This window comes from Armigeres subalbatus, unplaced genomic scaffold, assembly GCF_024139115.2.
Source record: "Armigeres subalbatus isolate Guangzhou_Male unplaced genomic scaffold, GZ_Asu_2 Contig505, whole genome shotgun sequence".
NCBI lineage: Eukaryota > Metazoa > Arthropoda > Insecta > Diptera > Culicidae > Armigeres > Armigeres subalbatus.
This window is the reverse complement of record NW_026943266.1, coordinates 20029-40514: the sequence shown is the minus strand read 5'-3', so window position 1 is coordinate 40514 and position 20486 is coordinate 20029. Positions and strand designations below refer to the sequence as shown.

Genomic DNA, 20486 nt, shown 5'->3' with positions numbered 1-20486 from the left:
GCTAAAGCTAAGCTAAAGTTAAAGCTAAAGCTAAGCTAAAGCTAAAGCTAAGCTAAAGCGAAGCTAAGCTAAAGCTAAGCTAAAGCTAAAGCTAAAGCTAAAGCTGCTGAGTGGTAAGCTAAAGTTGGAGTTAAAGTGGGGCTGGAAAGCTAAAGCTGAGCTGAGTTGGGCAGTTAAAGCTGTTGAACAGTTGAGTTGGGAGCTGGGAGTGGGGCTAACAGGAGTGGGGTGGGTGGAGCTGGAACAGGAAAGGCTGAGGTGCTGGAGGCTGCTGGGAACAGGGTGAACAGGGCTAACAAACAGCTAACAGGGGTGCAGGTGGGAACAGGTGGTAGCCTGGGGTGCCTGGGAGGAACAGGTGGAACAGTGGGGGCTGGTGGGGCTCAGGTGGGTGGGCTGGGTGAGGCTGGGGGTGGGCCTGAGTGCTCAGAACAGGTGGGGGCTCAGGAGCCTGCCTCAGGGTGGAAGCCTGGGCTCAGCCTGGGGTGGGCTGAGCTGGTGCCTGGAGCTCAGCTCAGCTGGGTCAGCCTGCTGCTCAAAGCCTGCTGCTGAAAGCTGGGCTAAAGCTAAGCTAAACTAAAGCTGGGGAACAGTTGCTTAAAGCTAAAGCTGTTAAAGCTAAGCTAAAGCAGCTGGCTAAAGCTGTAAAGCTGCTAAAGCTGCTAAAGCTGAAAGCTGCTAAAGCTGTTTAAAGCTAGCTAAGCTAAAGCTAAGCTGGAAAGCTAAGCTAAAGCTGCTGTTAAAGCAAAGCTAAGCTAAAGTTTGGGCTGTTAAAGCTGGTTAAAGCTAAGCTAAAGCTAAGCTAAAGCTAAGCTAAAGCTAAGCTAAAGCTAAGCTAAAGCTAAGCTAAAGCTAAGCTAAAGCTAAGCTAAAGCTAAGCTAAAGCTAAGCTAAAGCTAAGCTAAAGCTATCAAACAAAATTTTAAAAAGTTTGAAAAAAGACTATCCGAACGTCACCATCAGCACAAAGAATGCAAAAACTGAAAGATGCTGTCGCCGGTGAAAGATGTAGTAAAACAAAACGACCGATCTAATGTGATTTACAAGATCCCATGCGAAAGTTGTCCAGCGTGCCACGTAGGTATGACGTCAAACAAACTGAAAACGAGGATTTCCAGCCACCGCTCCTGTTCCAATAAACTGCAAAGCATGTGGGATCAAGGCAAAACAGCGGAAGAGCAAGAGGTAGCTAGCCTTCGGGAACAAACAGCGCTACTCGATCACTCCTTCCTCAACCAACACGCCTTTGGATTCTACCGCACAGAAATATTGGACTCTAGTTTTAAGAAACAAACATGTCACACTTTAAACACACAGTTAATAAACGTTTAGACACAGACAATTTGAGCAGTAGATGTAGTAGAGCCGATCAACAGATAGGACAGCCATCACAACACAATTCGACACAACCAGAGTAAAAGTGGTGCACCAAAAGTTTATACGAACCGTCAATTCAATTCATAAAAGTCGTGAACTAACTAGTTCACGGTGTATTTTTTCGGGAACAACAGTCACGGATTCGGGAATACAATCACGTTTTCTGGAATGTTCTGGAAAACATTACTGATATTCCTGAATTCATGAGTTAAATCACGGTTTATTTTTACTGGTTTTCGAATTCAGGAACGCTTTTTTTGCGTGTATGCTGAGGGCTCATGTGACAACAAAACGGAACATAGTTAGTAAGTATACTAGGCATAAAACATAAACACATTAATTATCCACAGACTCATTGGAAAAGGCGCAAAACATGTGTCCGAAACGTCGGATGGAAACATGAAACCCCGTTTTTTATACCAAAAGACTAAAGCAAAAACCTCATACGTCGCCAATTAAGATAAAACATTGATTAATTTCTAAAATTTCAAAATTATTAGATTAAAAAAAAGTTCAATTTTTTAAAATTTCCTTACTTTAATTTTTCTAAAGTTTTCAAGAGTTTATTTAAGAAATGCTTACATTCAGAAACTTTAAATTCAACACAAATTTGAAAATTCTCAAAATGTAAAACTTGAAAGATACACTGGAGAGAAAAACGCGATAACTCCGAAAACCGAGTAGATCCCATTTCAGGATAACTGGCAAAGCTCTTGATAGTCTTTGAGATAAGCAATAATGTGTACTGCACATGAATTCTGCCCTACCAAGGCACAAACTGGTTCATATTTGTGGAATGTGGTGGTGGTGAACGTATCCAGCGAAACTAACGTCTTCATGTTCCTACAACAAAGGTATGTTTCATAAAATCAGAATGCTGTTACAAATTCTCTATAATTCAAATAAAATCTCTCTAATTCTGGCAATGTCCCAGGAGGGGGATGTAACGCCAACGAAGGAGAAGATTCTTTTTTTATGCCTTTATTTGTGTGTTTTTTTTTAATTTTACATTAAGTTAAACACAAAGGAGAAGATTCTGTCAAATAATAAATAATGTTATCGATGTTTAATTTATCCGATACCTCGATTTTTCTCATTGTGTGGTTGAGCAAAAAATATTTGTAAAAATGTGCTGAAGCCTTTGTAATTTCGGATTTGGATTAGTTAGTTGGGAGAATAACAAAAACTCTGCTTCAAATTACCAAATTTACGTGAGAATTAGATATATCCTAAATGATACCTGAGAAGTTTTAGGTGTAACAAATCGCAGATAATAATCAATGGATATTCAGTATTGGAAATCGGAATAACTTCGATATCGGCTGAGATATTAACAATTGTGATACGGAACAGGATTAAAAAATGCTAAATGTATGTGGTGTTCAAATATTTATTGTAAACCACTTTTGAAACAATTACACATATGTAGGTAGTTGGAGCATCTAAGCTACACCATAAGTCTATAAACAATACTGTCATGTAGGAACTTGGCATATTCAGTGCACTTAAATACCATTGCTTCAATTCATAATCACTTTCCAATCGCGTTGTACCCCGCCACAACTGGTAGCGCCTTTTCGGAAGCTTTGAACACGTGCTTGCCAATCCTTTCCTGTAGAATAAATGTTATTGGATGACAACATTTAACGACTTACAACACTCCGAACGCGGATCTTACCAATTTCTTGCCAAGTTTCTTCAAACCGCCAGCTTCGGTTTGACCCAGAAAGACCAACGCAACCAGCAGCACGAATGCGAACAGCTTGTTGAAGTTCATTTTAATTCTCGGTGGTTGCGGACTTTTTCCTCGAATTATGGGTTAGAACTTATTTTTTTTTAGTACAACCTTCCCGGTAAGAACGCTATTCTAAAACTAATAGTTCAATTTAAAAATGGGTTTAACTAAATAAGGCCACGCTTTATTCAGGCTCGAAACTTTGATTCGGCGCAACCTTCACGATAGTAGCGCTGCTGGTCTAGAACTGTGGATTGCATTTTATAATGGAAATTGTTAAATAGGGCATAGCCTCATGCATTCAATTACAGTCGTGTTAGTAAAGAATGTAGAAAAAGGGTATTTTTTAACACGATGTAATGGTCTGTTCAAATATTACGTAACGCAATAGGGGGTGGGGGGTAGTTAAAGTTTTGTTACGAATTGTTACGCAAAAATAGAGGGGGTGGGGGTCTCAAAAAATAATGTTACGCGTAACATTCTTATTTTCAAAATAATTCGATTTTAAAACAAAAATACAAAGTAATATTTTTTCCAGTTTTTTTTGTTTGCCGTGTAACCTAAAAATAACGCCCAACCCTACCTTTTCTTGTTCTGTTTTATTTACATTTTTCGTATGCAGAAGCTGTCAAAATGTAATTTAGTGTCCAACTGGTGCGGTAAATTTGCTTGGTATTGATTACGATAGATTCCATGGAAAAGTAAGCATTAGCATTAAATATCGACTATTAACTTTAAACATTAATTCACCCACTACTTTTGTGTAAAGCAGATGGACAAGGAAAAAATATACCAACGGCTTTATGGCTTGTTCTGCGCCGCATACCCCGTCAAGTCCAGAAAAGAATTGCAAGTACGATGTGCCGAATATTGGAGAGAGATAAGAAAGAAAGAGGACTTCATGAATCTCTACTCGGCCAAGGAACAAGAATTGACCGATTTGGTGACCGAATCGAGGAACAAGAATCAACGGTTTTTCAAGCAGTTCCCGACAACGAAACCAAGAGTAAGTCTCAATCAAACAAATAATGATACACGATCAGATGGAGCTGAGCCAGTCTTGAACGATAGCGAACAAGCGCCAATCGTTTTGTCAATTTCGACTCCCACATCGAACACTGAGAAATCAGCGAAAGCTGCTGATTGTGAACCTGGACCAAGTGGTGTTACTCCGAAGCAAGATACCGTAAAGAATGAGTTGGCCATCGTGAACGCTGATATCGCCAATTTGCTACTGCGGCAAGACAAGGGGATGATAACCGTCGATCAGGTGCTTGAACTTAAAAAGTTAAAAAAGTCTAAGGATCGCCTTGAAAAAAAATTGAAAAAGCTCATTGACGGTCAACAACGGCAGCAGACGTTTCGTGACAATCTGAAACGGAAGAAACAGAAACTTTCGGAGCCTTCGCCTGCAAAAGCATCAAAGCTCAACAGCTGTCCAGGAAGGCCGCGGAAGGATGATGAAGCAGAAATAATGGATGCAATCATTGATATCGCTCAGTACGGCTCATCTGCACAGGAGAGGCGAAGGTTTGAACAGCTCCGAACGGTCAAAACTTTGGATGACCTAGTAGAACGTCTGAAGTAAGTGTTATGATTATGTGCTTCTGTGTCTTTGTGCTAGCATTACGAATGTCTCACATACCTTCAAAGTTTTATTAATAAATGCCATTCTAATGAAAATGTTAATGCCTTTGTTATGTTAAGCAACTATTAAACGATCACTAAAGCAGACATTTGATATCTTTTTTTTTTACTGGAAAATAGGCGTCTTCCACTTTTTGACCACTTTTTCAGACTAATAGATGTTGTTATCTGAATTATTCAAATGCTCTAATTTTAGTCCAATAATTGCAGCTCACTGCAGCTGAAAACGTCAGTAAATGTGAATTGCTTGCGAAGTTTAATACTTCAGATAGGTAGCGTATTTTTTAGTAAATTCAACATATTTATAGGGAACTGGGATACAATATGTCTAGAACTTACGTTTACTACCGATTGATGCCAAAGCGCAGTATTACGATTGAAGGAAAGCGGCACGTCAATACTGTACCAGTACGACTGATTCGGGCGACAAATGATCATCATAAATTTCATCAAGACACACGATTCTGTGCATCAACAATTAAGCGATTGGACGAAGTAGCTAGCTTCCTTGGTCCACATGAGGTAGCCAGAATCAGTCAAGACGATAAAGCTCGTGTCCCCTTGGCAATAACAGCTGCATCTCATCAGTCGCCAATCTTGATGCACATGGAATACAGAGTACGATTACCGGACCACGACTGGGTTATTGCTGAAAAACATAAATTAATCCCATCTGTTTATGCTGGTAAGTGATTCGAAACAATTTTATTGAACCTACTTTTAAATATTTGTACTTCGCAGCTCTGGAAATACGAAAAAATGGATTCAGTGATCCACATATATAGCGATTCGCTCAGCTAAACATGCAAAGTCGACCGCTTGTGCTCATGCACTTGATTTTGAAAACTTAATGAACCAGCCTACTTTCGTTTCGACGTTGAAGTCTGCAGATGGAAAGATGAAACCAGTGTTGATAACAACTGTCGATGGCGGACCTGACGAGAACCCGCGGTTCGTCAAATCCATTGAGGTTGCCATACACCATTTCCGAACGAACGATTTAGATGCATATTTCGTAGCCACCAATGCACCGGGAAGGTTGGCCTTTAACCCTGTAGAGCGTCGAATGGCACCTCTAAGTCGTGAACTAGCAGGACTCATTCTTCCTCATGACGCTTATGGTTCTCATCTTAACACGCAAGGGAAGACTATTGATGTAGAACTTGAGAAGAAATTTTTTCAAAAAGCTGCTGAGACTCTAGCAGAAGTGTGGAGTAATGTAATTATCGATGGATTCGACGTGCTGGCGGAATATATTCCACCAGAACAATCAGAACTCCAAAAGTCTGCAATTATCCAAATGGACGAGTTGTGGAAGGCAACGCATGTACGGACTTCACAATACTGCTTGCAAATTGTCAAATGCTTCGACACGGCCTGCTGCAATGTTTTTCGGAGTAAATATGGAACATATTTTCCTCACAGATTTTTGCCGCCACCTATTCCTCTTTCGTACAATCCCTGTGTGGCCGTTTTGGAAGACAGATCTGCAAGCGCTACCATAGCGGAATCAAACATAAAGTTTGCTACTCTTTTCCAAAGCCTTGCGCTTTTTGAGAGCAATAAACTGTCTTATGACACATTTTGCCCGAGCACACAGGACAAATTAGAGCAACGTACATGCACATATTGCGAACTTTATTTTGCCTCATCAACATTATTGAAGAATCATGTCAAGCACGTTCATGGAACTCAATCACGGACAAACAAAAGGAAACCACGAAAAGTGTTTGCTAAACGAGATAGAGAGGTACTGGTCAACTTTGACAGTGATGACGAATGGGAAGCGGAATGGCTTCAAGAAGATAATCTTGAACTCGATGATCTTCCTTTCCTAAATCCGGATGATATAGATCTTGGAATCCCGATTGTTAACATGGACCATCATTTTGAAAGTGTATGGGAAAACGAATAGTGTTACAACAAATTCAGTTGGTAGTGTTACGTTTACATCCGTACGCTTTATTTGACCCTATTTTTTACAATTATTTTTTTAACATTTTTAACTAATTTTTAGTTGATAAAAAACTATGATTTTAACAGCGATCTATTGATATACTTTACACGATAGAATTGATGATAAAATTTAGTAAAATGATGCGAGTGTTACATACATTTGGATAATATTATTTCTACCATGTCATGTTTTAATTTGTTTTAAGGAAATAACAAACTAAATCGATAAATAATTTCTTACTTTAAACTGCAAAATGTGATGAAAGTATCTATTAAACAATGTAATGTTTACTAATGGTTGATTTTTTTCTATCATAATATCTCAGTTATGCGTTACGCTGGGGGGGTGGTTGTATCAGGCACATTTGTTACGATTTGTTACAGGGGGGTGGGGGTTCCTTGAAATCATTGTTTTTCGTGTTACGTAATATTTGAACAGACCCTAAGTGCACAAATGCAGAAAATGCGCAACGTATTGAATGGGTTCTTTTGAAAAGGTTAGTGGATGGGGAACTACTCGTTGCAGAATAGGAGAGACAGTAAATTTGTTTTCTTTATCATTCATTCAAATTCAAATAGAAATTTTTATGTTCAAAATATCCGTTTGTGTTGAGGTGAAAATGTAGCATGGATTTCATAGTTGCTAACAGCATGTAGAGAAGACGAAGTTTTTATTTTGGGCTTCTTTTAACATCATCCTGCAATCATTTTGAGCCTTTAAATTTCTATTTGAATGAAGGCAGAATTGATTTGTACTTACTAAAATCCCAATTAAATCACGGAGTAGTGATACTGCCTTTTTCGCATTTAGACAAGACACCAACCTTACATGGCGCTAATACAGTTTGATGCACAATTTTTATAATAACTTTCAAACGCAAAGGTCGATCGTTATCAAATTCAATAGTGATCAACTAGGCTTTACCACCTAGAATGCAACTTGTTGCGAGAAAATCGGTTAAGGATTACTCTACGAAAAGTTGTCTAATGTTTTTCTTAAATTTCATTCCCACACTTAACACATACGTACACACGGACAGAGATTTGCTCAGTTAGTCGAGCCGAGTCGATTGGCATACAACACTAATGGTCTCCGTGACTGATATAAAAAGTTCGTTCTCCAAGTGCAATGACAGCCTTTCGGTACAACTTTCTTGTATGAGAAAGGTAAAAATGAGCGGGAAATGCAGATAAACACAATATTCATCTAAATTTGATGCTTCTTTACAGTAAAAATCAATTTAAACAAAGCCAAGTTGTAAAATTCAGTTCGATTTTTATTGAAGGTTTACTGGCGGGACACTGAAGAGAGTAGAAAGGTAGAAATCTCTTCACCAGGCCTTTGACGACATCTTCAGGGGCTGTCCATATACCATGTGGACAATTTAGGGGAAGGGGTGATATGAAAAATGTGCATTTATCAATACTGGGGGAACGTTGACAAGGATGGGAGAAACCCCGAATTTATGTTTTGTAAAAAGTGAAACTGTTAGTGCATTTAGTCGATTTATTTAAGGTTGTCTTGTACTCTTGTAGTTGTTTCCAAACTAACTGTAATAGCCTTTAATGTATCGGAATGTCGCCAGATGTGGGCCACCTTGAATGATGTTTGGCACGTGATAGATATGCCAGAAATGAGCAATGCCGAACTTATATTTTGACAGCATACAAAATCAGAACCAATATCGAAGCGTGCACACGCGTATGGTTTCTTGTCTTGAACATACAAAAAACTGATTACAGTCCGACTGGGGTGTTTATTGATATATTTTGACTTTTTCAGTCTGAAATATCCAAACGGGTTTATATCAGAGCATTAGTGATTAATCATAGATTTAATCATGATTAATGAATAATGGGTTATTTAATCATTATTCATTAATCATAATCATACAAAAAATACGATTCAATCATTAATCACTAATCGTTAATCATAGATTTTTACATTTAATCATTTAGCACTAATCATATTCATGACTGTTTTGAGTTTATTCATTAATCATCAATTTTAATCATTGGACACATCGCTTTTATTCATTATTCTTTAATCATAATCATAAAATTTTTTACTTTTAAAAACATAATTTGGTAGAAAGGTTACTTGATTATTGATCATTACGCAAATCATTTAATTTGACTATTCATAATCATTAATCATTAATCATATTGATCGTTAATCATTATTCATACACAAGTTACAACGGACACCAACGTCAAGAATTACGCCACCATCATCAAGTTTCCTCGCAGCCTAAGTCTCCACCAGAACGCATAGCATGAGTCCAAAGTACGATAACCCGAATGATGAGACCAGCAAATAGAGGACGTTAGCAACAACCTACCAATCGGACGACGGAAGTGCGGACATAAACAAAACTTACTTTTAGCTAGGTCAGGCAATCAGTGCAACTCATTAAGGTTTGATGTAAGCTTAATTAATAAATAAAATTCATTCTGTGTTCAATCGTGTTAGGTGAAGGTAGTTATCTTTTTTTAAAAACGCTGCTCCGAAGCCCCGTAACTTAACTGGCGCAGTCGGTAGGATTAGGGAATTCAAAAGTAATAAGTGCAGTGCAAAGGTGCTAGAAGTGCAGCGATCAACCCCGGCAGAATACTGAGGAGGACCTGGAGGAAATCAACACGAACGCAGGATCCCCGAGAGGATATCGGGCCAAAATTTAAAAGTAAGTAAACATTTTTTATCAAACAAATACTAAAGAAATAAAGTGCAATTATAAGTGAATTTTTCAAAGTAGCGAATTAGTGAGATACATAGCAAATTGAATAATTTTAAAGTGAATTTTATAGTGACTATAGAAATATAATAAAATGAGCCAACAGGACGAAGCAGCCATCGCCCAACAGGAGCAAATGATGGCCAATGCGGAAAAAAATGTTAAAACCCTACAAACGCCACAAGGAATCAATATTTTACAACCTTTCGACGGCAATCCCGTCAAATTGCACTCCTTCATACGGAGTGTAGAAAATGTAATTCCATTCATTGATGCATTAGAGAACACACCGTATCATAGTGTGTGGCTCCAAGCAATTAGAAACAAAATTGTCGGTGACGCCGATACCGTTTTAGAGGTATACGGCACCGAACTGAAATGGGAACCATAAAAATCTGAAGGCTTATGTACAAGACACGACCGCCCAACGTAAACTACGTAGAACAGTTTGGTGCATTGAGGAATGTAGTCATATTTTAAGATAATTCATTCGATTACTGGTTTAGAACAAAATTACCGTAACTTAAAATATAAAAATATGTTGGATACCGTATTCAGTGGTGACGTCCGAGCCCTCACCGACAGTCTGGGGGTCGGATAACAAAATCGTTCAAAAAGGTCATTCAGTTTTATTGTTCTCAGATACATTAAATCTATTCTACAAGCATTCTATGTAGTTGAAACAGTGACCCATTCTCACCCCCATTTGACCCGTTGTCTCCCCGACGACGGTACGATAACTTAAAATTTTAACTTTAAAACCCCAAGTGGTAATAATGCTTTTCGAAATTCTAACTGTTGCATTCGACTTAGAGTAAAATTAGTAGGGATTCAGTTTCATTCCAAATTTTCGACCACTATTCTAGTTTATTTGTAGTAATATATAGGTGGAAATAGTGGAGTATGATTATTAAATAATACTATTCTGAAATAAAAATAACTCACTAGCGTTACATGGTTATGATATCCCAAACAGCACACGTTGAGCCAATCTTGTTGCAGTAACCATTAGAGTGATTCAAATTTTGACTTTTTTGCCACTCGATGCTTAAACGATTGCATTTGCCTTTTTAATAATCCTCCTAAATTTTTTGTTGATTTGGATCTAATTTGAGTGAGCACGCGCGGTGTGGAGTTTGTATGAAAATTACTATGAAAACAGTAACTTTCATGGAAAACCGTTCCCCAACGCTTCCCTTTAAGTTCTAAAAACATATGAGTACATCGGCAATACAGGAAATTTTACAAGGAAACAGACCGTCTTTGTTGTTAAACGATTTGATGCTCGCAAGAAAATGTATTAAGGAAATACTGAATCGTGGGAAATTCGATTTAACCCGTAAAAAAATAACATCAATATCAATAATGAGCATTTTCGTTTTCTTCATAACTTTGCTTCTAAACGAGAAATCGCTTCGCAACAACAACTGCCTTTCAGTTTGAGAAGTATTCTGTGTACTCAATGTGTTGATTATATTTAAATAGTTCATGGGCCACCTCACGGAACGATCTTCCACATTATGGTCAGTTTTCATAGTAATTTCCATGCAAACTTTAAATGGCGTGTGCACAGTCAAACTACATCCAAATTTGATAAAAATTTAGGAGGATTATTAAAATGGCAAATGCAATCGTTTAAGCATCGGGGGGCAAAAAAGTCAAAATTTGAATCACTCTAGTAACCATATTGTGAGAGAATTCGGGCATATATAAGTTACTGTGATCGATGTGCAATATGTTTGTTGCTGGGGGTGTATACTGGGGAGTGCGTGTACCACGATTTAGCGATTTTACGACAGATGCGAGACGATACGCATCGGCCCTGGATCTTGCAAAGATTCTCTGCTCTGGCTACGGACATAGGTGCCTCTGTCCAATGGTAGTCAGAGCATCGAATCATCACTGGTGGAAGAATACGAGCCTTGGACCTTTGGCAGAATCTCCGCTATCTGTTATTTGGAGTGACGAGGAATAGTTGGCAGAGAAAGGATAGTCGTATTGTTGAGTCCGACAAAGAAGCGCGAGTCGATAAAACCCGGTTGCGCCAACTAGAAATCAACAAATACTAGCCATGTACCGTTTTGACTCAAATTCCGAACATGACTCATATTCCGAACTTTAGCTTTTAAATGCCCATTTTAACTTTATTCGTGGAAAACTAATGACAGTTTTAGTTTTAGGGCGCTAAACGCCAGTGTTCGGAATATGAGTCATATTCGGGATTTGAGTCAGAACGGTACAAAAAACCAAGCCATTCGGTTGAGATGCGCCAGAGTAGGGAATAGGGTATAGGCGCTGCGGACGGGAATAGGGTATTTGTGCTATTTTATTACAATCTAACTCCCACTATCTGGCAGTGGCATTATGGATAACATATTCGTTCAACCACATTATTAATATAATTGCAAGAATCTTAGATCCGGGAACTAGAAAGTAATAGTTCTATTGTAACCTATAGCCCGTTTCAATAAAGTATGCGTTCCGAACCTATAGCCGTATACATTAAGCCCCGCATGATTGTACCCACAGAGTATCTGAAGAGCATTCAAACTTCCTGAATTAAAATTGAAATCTTTTGATTGTGGCGCATATTTAATCATAAAAATATAATTAACAATTTGCAGTTTATCATAAAATGGCTTACCATTTTCCTAAGTTATCTTTGAAGCGAACATGTTTGTTCATTTGCATTGCGATTATCGCATTATGACATTGCATTGCCGTTGCTAACAATCGATCATCCTATCCTTGCACAAACATGCGCTTGTATGTATATCGCCGACTGCGGTCACTGCTCTGGCCCTACTTTTTGTGGCAAACTGGTGCGAAGCACGCACAAAAAGAAGAGCCTAAAAACCTACTACACTGAACGACGGCCGAATGAGACTCACGTTGCGAACGGGAAAAAGAGGTGCTGCCAAAATGGTCCAATACCCTACTTTAACGTTGAGAATCAAATGTTTCAATATAACTGGAAAATTGGTGGAGAGTTTCCGAGTCGATTGATATATAAATCTCAAAAATCCATCGAAAGATGAATGCGCTATTAACGTTCAAAATCTTACATGATTTCGTGACGGTCTCGGATTTTTTTTTTTTTTTTTTTTTTTACAAGGGAGAATGCATTTACACACTAACCCAGTACACGTGCATTGTAGTTGCCAAACTACCACACGGAAGTGTACTGGAGTGTCGGACTCGACCATACCGGTAATACCGACTAAACTCCCTTGGGCTCCACCATCGTTTCCCCCAGGAACTACCTCGCAGTACTACTTCTGGGGGGACGGCAGTACTAAGCGTACTCGCTCATTATCGCTCACACAGGCACTCGTCCCACGCGAGACTGACTTGGGTGCTCGCACACCATTCACTCCATTTGAGTCTTACTTGGATGCTCTCCCAGACGCTCCGCTGCCATGCCTCGAGGTGTCAATAGCGGTAACTGCCTGGGCCTACAGATATTGCGCTACGACACTCCTGCCTCAGCACGAGCAGATCAATCACACCACTGCCGAAGCAGACCACACGCTACCCTGCCGAAGCAGGGACACTCCCCATGCACCACATGTGCACAACTGTAGGTGTGTGGGTACAACCCACTGCTACCCTGCCGCCGAAGCAGCTTCTCCAAAGACCATTCGCTCCATGTGACCCTTTTTCGGGTGCTCACTCTAACACTCCACTGCCATGCCTCGAGGTGTCGATAGGTCCCTCGACTCCTACCTCAGCATGTGCAGTCCATACTCAGACTTCTGCTGCGCTTCGAGGTGACAATAGCGGTGACGCGCTATGACACTCCTGCCTCAGCACAACCAGATCACTCACTCCCTGCCGAAGCAGCTCACGCGCTACCCTACCGAAGTAGGTACACTCCACAACTTATTCTAACACTCCACTGCCATGCCTCGAGGTGTCGATAGCGGTAGCAACGCTACGACACTCTTACCTTAGCATGTGCAGTCCATACTCAGACTTCTGCTGCGCTTCGAGGCTGCCATAGCGGCGGCGACTCGCTACGACACTCCTGCCCCAGCACAAACAGATCACTCACTCCCTGCCGAAGCAGCTCACGCACTACCCTACCGAAGTAGGGACACTCCACATGCCAGATGGCACTCCCTCCCTGGGCTTGTGCTTTTGAAGCGGCACACAGTCGCTTTGATAGAGTCCGCTTACGGGCACTTGTGGTTTTTTGGGAGGGATTTTAGCAGAGCCCACTGCTAAATCCCACCACGCCCTAGGCAGTTCTCCCTGACTCGCAGACAGCTGGGGAGGGGTCGTCAAGCCCTTGGACATCATGCTGTCCCTGCTGTCCCTGCTGCCCCAGTCTCGGATTTGGAAATTTTCATTTGTCACCCTGTATCCGAGTCTTCCCCTTAGACGTAGTTTACGTCAAAAGCAAACTTGATCGCGCATTACAACGACAAACGCGATTCAACAACATTAACCCGAGAACTGTTTATGGCTCATCAAATTTCATCCATTGAAGATTTTTACGCTAGGGTACAACATTTATTGTCGTTGTTAGTCAACCATGCCAATATTCAAATTACAGATTCTGCAATTAGAACGGATAGAATTAAAACATACAACGATAACGCCCTGCAAGTGTTTTTAGCCGGTTTGAAAGAACCGATTGGCGGGAATATTAGAGCACGTCAACCAAAAACTCTTAAAGAGGCTTTCGATGCTTGTATTGAGGAACAGAACTTTTTAAGCAAAACAGGATGGGTGAGAGATGTCCCACAAAAACATCAAAAGAATACCTTTATACTTCCGGAAAAACCAAATTATGCATTTCCTAGAATGCCGTTTGCTAATCGCATTCCCACGGTGCCCCGGTAGACCGTTATTATAAAATAAAAATGTCCATCAAAACCAAGTACAGGGCTCGATTCCTGTGGTCAGGCTTGTAAAATGTCATCTGCATGTCATTTGACTAATTTGTTCATAACTTTCTTTAGAAGCAAAATTTCTTCCATAATTTTGAATGTACTCATAACGCTTGAGTAGGGTTATATTTTTGTCCAAGGGTACATTGCTCTAAGTATAACATCAAAGGCTGGAGAGTGAAAACTCTCCAAAATGTCACGTGTCATTTGACATAATGTCATTTGAATGACATTTTGCCTCCCACGCCCCAGATTACATATTTACAGCAAAGTCTCGTTAGACAAAGTTGTAGGCCCATTTAACCGCTATAAGTTTGTCATACAACATGAATTGATAGCTACCTTCTGAAAAAAGTTCTGGGAAAATTATACAAACGAATGCAAATGACATTTTACAACACTGCCTGTGGTACTTCTGCACCTCTGAACCAATTTTTAAAAAAATCCCTAGGAGGAATCTCGAGAAATCTTGATTTGAAGTTTTTAATTAAGAAATTTCAAAAGAATCTGTATTTTAATTAAATAATATCCCCAAAATACCTTCAAACCTTCAAAGCCGCCCAAAAAGTGGTCCAAGTTGTTTTCAACCAGTTTGCATTTGTTGCCTTATTACAATTATAAATTTTTACAACTGATGAAGCTCACCAAACTGACTTAGGTATGTTTTTTGTATGACTTGAAGCCGTCTATCTTCAAGTATGCTACCTCTCGTTCAGAACCATTCATGAATTCACGTGTAGGCTGCAGATTCTTTGTTGAATTCCATTCAGGTTAAAGTTTGTATTTTTTTATTGTATTCACAAATGTATTCGAGCATCAGAAGTAAAGATTGTAGTACGGAACGTAGTGTAGCTGTTAAGCATTACAGTCCCATCCCGATTTTGGCAACACCCGTTTTTGTCTACCCCCGATTTTGGCAACACCCGTTTTTGGCAACATTTTCTTTGTTAAATATCTTGGCTGTGCATATGCACAGCATATGTTTCGAAATGGACAAATTGATATGAAATTTGCGAAAAAGAATCCACGTGTCTTGGAGGGACTCGAACCCTCAACCTCCTACTCTCTAGATAGGCGTGATAACCCCTACACAACAAGACCACTTAAAGGTCACGTTTGCGGAAAAGCCATCAGAATCCGAGTACCAACCTCCACCGCGGTTAGCTCTCTTTTTTGCAAATTGAATATCTTTCGGATGCTTGATTTGTCCAATCTCCACATGTGCTTTACTATTGTATACCCACAGCCAAGCGAGTGCACATTGTTTATTAAACGAGAGGATCGCACTCCATGCCCCCCAGGAACTGTCTGGGCGGGACGGTATAGAATGCGAACTCAATCGCACTCTACTGTGCCAAAGGCTTGCTTGGCTAAAGCATTTGATGAGTTTGATTGATTTTCTTCCCGATTTTGGCAACAACCTCGAAAATATGTTTTTATTACTTTTTAGAGTTAAAACCTTTTCATTAATATGTAGTATGATAAACAAAACCAATAGTGAATGTCATTAAAGTTCATATGCGTATTATGGGCTCTATACGAATAGTGGGCATTTTTACTGAAATAATGAACCACCACCATATTACCGCTCATTGCAAATAATTTGTATTGGAACTTTTCTATTATTTTTATTCACGTTTTCCATGTCCCAAGTCACACTACCCTAATCTAACCAGCCCACCGTAGAATGTCGTATTTATTGGCATTCTCATTGATTTTGTTACCATTCTCACGTTATCAGTCACGCAGTCTACGGAGGGTCCGTAAATCGTCTTCCACCTGATCGATCTACCTTGATCGCTGCACACCTCGCCTTCTTGTGCCTGTCGGATCATTGTATAGAACCATTTTTACTTCAACTGCGCATTGGTCCTCCACAAGCATTGTCTAGATCTAGTGTCTAAGGAGGACTACCGCCACTGCACAGTGGGCAAAAACGGACCCAAATTCCCACACAATTAATCCCGCTACAACAAATCAGTAATATATATGTCCCCTTGCACAAAAACTTCGTAGAAATCGTTTGGTGGAGGATTCAAGCTCCGGAGAAATCAAAAAAAATGTCATTTTCTGTGTGTTTGTCTTATCTTGTATCAGAAATGTCTATCATGCATTACAATAAAACACTAATTCATCAATAACATTCCAATGCATTATTCAAAAAGGCTGAAATTTTCACAGAAAATGTATTCGTCAGCACTCATCATTCCTGCAAAATTTCATCAAAATCAATTGAGTAATGAGAGTTATAGCTATCAAATAAAAAATTAGGATTTTGTGTTTTTTTCGCTTATTTCTCCAAAAGCAATTTTTTTTTAAATTTCTACCTCGAAAACCCAATTAATCATTATCACATAACATGTGCTGAATATATTTGCAAAGTTCAACAGCCAATGGCCAAAAATTATGGATTAATCCGAATCCTCAGTCGGACACATTCTGCCGGGCAAGCTCAATGACTTGGGTGAAAGAAACAGACAGGCTCACAAAGAGCCTTTATATCAAGTTTTATGAAGAAGTAAATGAAATTGAAAATCACCCGATAATTATAGTGTCAAACAACATTGCACTAAATGTTACACTATTGGCAAAGTATACTTTAATCGATGGGAAGGTGGTTAACGCCATAGTTGACAACAAAAATACCCATGCCTGCCCGATTAGTGTGGACGCTGATAAACGAATTGGTCCATCGTTTTTTCATTCGCGGCTAAATACGGTCGAATGGCTTATACGCGTATCCTCGCAGAAGCAAGTCGAAGGGAATCCAGCGAAATCTCAACCTGTGGTTAAAAATAAAGCTAGAGCAATAGCGGATCATTTGGAAGCTGTATTTGCAGTTAACATAAATCGTCCCAAAATTGGTGGTTGCGGCAGTAGCAACAACGGTAATATGCTTCGGAAATTATTAGCTGACCCTGAAAGCTTCGCAAAAGTTCTTGGTGTACGCGTAATTCTCATCAGCAATATCAGGGTTATAAGTTGTCTGGCACTTTCATCTCATATGCTCGATGCAAATGAAGTAGAACAGCTGCATATAAACATATAAAGCCTTATAAAAGAAGAGTTTCCCTTCGTGCGGCATTTACCACCATGTATCCATAAATACAGTCACATACCGGAGCTAATAACAGAAATGGTAAGCTATTCATAATTTCACAGACGTCTTTCCTAAAAGTTGTTCTCAAGTATGAACCTGAAAGCAGAAACTATTTCATATTTTCAATTATGAGCAATATTAATCAATTTGTAATAAACATCTGAATGAACATAAACAACATCAAGAATATTAAACTTAAAGCTTAAATAAACGCTACACTAGACGCATATTTTGAAACGTATACTAATTAAGCATGGATTTAGCAAATACAGTATGGCTCATAAAATATGCAAACATCTTTACTGCTCATATTTGTGTACATTTAATGCTTTTTTTACTAAGCTAGTATTGATAATCCGGAGTTCGATGTTGGTCCGGTCTAAGATGTTTTCGAGTAGGAAACAGTGAAACATATAACAAAAACCCAGATTAATCCACCTAGCGGTGATGGTGCCTTTCTCGTTTCTTTCGAGTGAGTAATTTCTATGCACTTTTGGTGAATAAAAGTATTTTGACCATAATTTCTGAGCCTATATTCCGATCCGGCCAATTTTCAACAGGAAACAATGGGACCGGATTCTGCATCGAATCCAACTTCTTGCGAGCAAATCGGCTTAGGGTACATATGTGACTAAAATGAGTGAGATTTTGAAAAATGTATTTTGGCCATGACTCCATAGTCCGATTCCGCCAATTTTCAATACGAAACAATGGGACAAGATTCCGCGTCGAATGCAACTTGTTGCGAGAAAATCCGTTAAAGATAAGTGCCTGATAAATGAGTCAGAATTTTGTACGTGTGTCTTATGTAAAAAAAATAATTTTAGCCATAACTTCGAAACCCATAGTCCGATTGGGCCAATTTTCAATACGAAACAATTGGACAATATTCTACGTCGAATGAAACTTGTTGCGAGTAAATCAGCTAAGAGTAAGTGCCTAAAAAGTGATTGAGAATTTTTCTAATACATAAATATATTTTGGCCATAATTCCGAAGCCCATAGTCCGATTGGGCCAATTTTCAATACGAAACAATGGGACGAGATTCTACGTCGAATGAAACTTGTTGCGAGCAAATCGGTTAAGGATAAGTGCCTGAAAAATGAATGAGATTATTTTGCGCACACACATACACGCACACATACACACACATACACACACACACACACACACACACACACACATACACACACATACACACACACAGACATCACATCAATTCGTCGAGCTGAATCGATCGGTATATAACACTATGCGTCTCCGGGACTCATATCAAAAGTTCGTTTTTGGAGCGAACATATAGCCTTTACGTATACTTTGTATACGAGAAAGGCAAAAATGGTATAATTTTCGATCCCATAGTCCGATATGGCGAGTGACATTTTTTACGCGATTTTTTCGTATGAATTTGTATTTTGGCCATAACTTTCGATCCCATAGTTCGATCTGGCCAATTTCAAATAGGAAACAATGGGACAGGATTCTGCATCGAATGCAACTTGTTGCGAGCAAATCGGTTGAGGATAAGTTCCCGAAAAATGAGTGACATTTTTTACGCGATTTTTTTGTATGAATTTGTATTTTGGCCATAACTTCTGATTCCATAGTCCGATCTGACCAATTTCAAATAGGAAACAATGGGACAGGATTCTGCGTCGAATGCAACATGTTGCGAGCAAATCGGTTGAGGATAAGTGCCCGAAAAATGAGTGACATTTTTTACGCGATTTTTTCGTATGAATTTGTATTTTGGCCATAACTTCTGATCCCATAGTCCGATCTGGCCAATTTCAAATAGGAAACAATGGGACAGGATTCTGCGTCGAATGCAACTTGTTGCGATCAAATCGGTTGAGGATAAGTGCCCGAAAAATGAGTGACATTTTTTACGCGATTTTTTCGTATGAATTTGTATTTTGGCCATAACTTCTGATCCCATAGTCCGATCTGGCCAATTTCAAATAGGAAACAATGGGACAGGATTCTGCGTCGAATGCAACTTGTTGCGATCAAAGCGGTTGAGGATAAGTGCCCGAAAAATGAGTGACATTTTTTACGCGATTTTTTCGTATGAATTTGTATTTTGGCCATAACTTCTGATCCCATAGTCCGATCTGGCCAATTTCAAATAGGAAACAATGGGACAGGATTCTGCGTCGAATGCAACTTGTTGCGAGCAAATCGGTTGAGGATAAGTGCCCGAAAAATGAGTGACATTTGTTTGCACACACACACATACACACACACACACACACACACACACACACACACACACACACACACACACACACACACACACACACACACACACACACACACACACACACACACACACACACACACACACACACACACACACACACACACACACACACACACACACACACACACACACACACACACACACACACACACACACACACACACACACACACACACACACACACACACAGAGACATCACCTCGATTTGTCGAACTGAGTCGATTGGTATATAACACTATGGGTCTCCGGGCCTTCTATAAAAAGTTTGTTTTTGGAGCGATCATATAGCCTTTACCGTATACTTAGTATACGAGAAAGGCAAAAAACATTTGTATCTAGTGAATGTATTCATATCTTTTAATTTGTTCTTGTGATTTTGAGATTATTGCATTTTTAATAAGCCATATTGTATTTTATATGAAAATCATCCTAATAGATATATTGTTCTCAATTATGCATTCAATTAAAAATATTTTGCAGCCCTACCCTTTGAGTTTTTATGACGAACAATCTGGAGAAACATGCCACAAAGCGGTACAAGCATGCTCGATCATGACTCGCCAGAAAAATGACTCCGGAAGACAATTTGACCGACATGATGCCATTATCCTTAGCATGGTCAGATCCAAAAATGTCGGATAGTTGGATTCGATCGAAAAAAAATCATAAAAGCAGATTGAAAGATAACGACTTTGATCATCAAATGAAATTTTACTACAGCGACCATTGTAATACACATGAAATTGACCTTTTAGATAGTAGTAGTACGAACAGTAA

At 39.3% G+C, this 20486-nt stretch overlaps 2 protein-coding genes across 2 annotated transcripts; one reads left to right on the top strand and one right to left on the bottom strand.

Annotated features, from left to right (window-relative positions):
- Window positions 1-2761: 2761 nt before the first annotated feature.
- On the bottom strand, window positions 2762-3345 carry LOC134204279 (cecropin-A1-like). Its single transcript, XM_062679100.1, has 2 exons — window positions 3056-3345; window positions 2762-2989 (listed from the first exon to the last, which is right to left on the bottom strand). The coding sequence occupies exons 1-2, from the start codon at window positions 3152-3154 to the stop codon at window positions 2909-2911; spliced, it is 180 nt and encodes a 59-aa protein (XP_062535084.1). The 5' UTR covers window positions 3155-3345; the 3' UTR covers window positions 2762-2908.
- Window positions 3346-3779: 434 nt separating this feature from the next.
- LOC134204280 (uncharacterized) lies at window positions 3780-6320 on the top strand. Its single transcript, XM_062679101.1, has 3 exons — window positions 3780-3813; window positions 3882-4696; window positions 5068-6320. The coding sequence occupies exons 2-3, from the start codon at window positions 3885-3887 to the stop codon at window positions 5450-5452; spliced, it is 1197 nt and encodes a 398-aa protein (XP_062535085.1). The 5' UTR covers window positions 3780-3813; window positions 3882-3884; the 3' UTR covers window positions 5453-6320.
- The last annotated feature ends 14166 nt before the right edge of the window (window positions 6321-20486 follow it).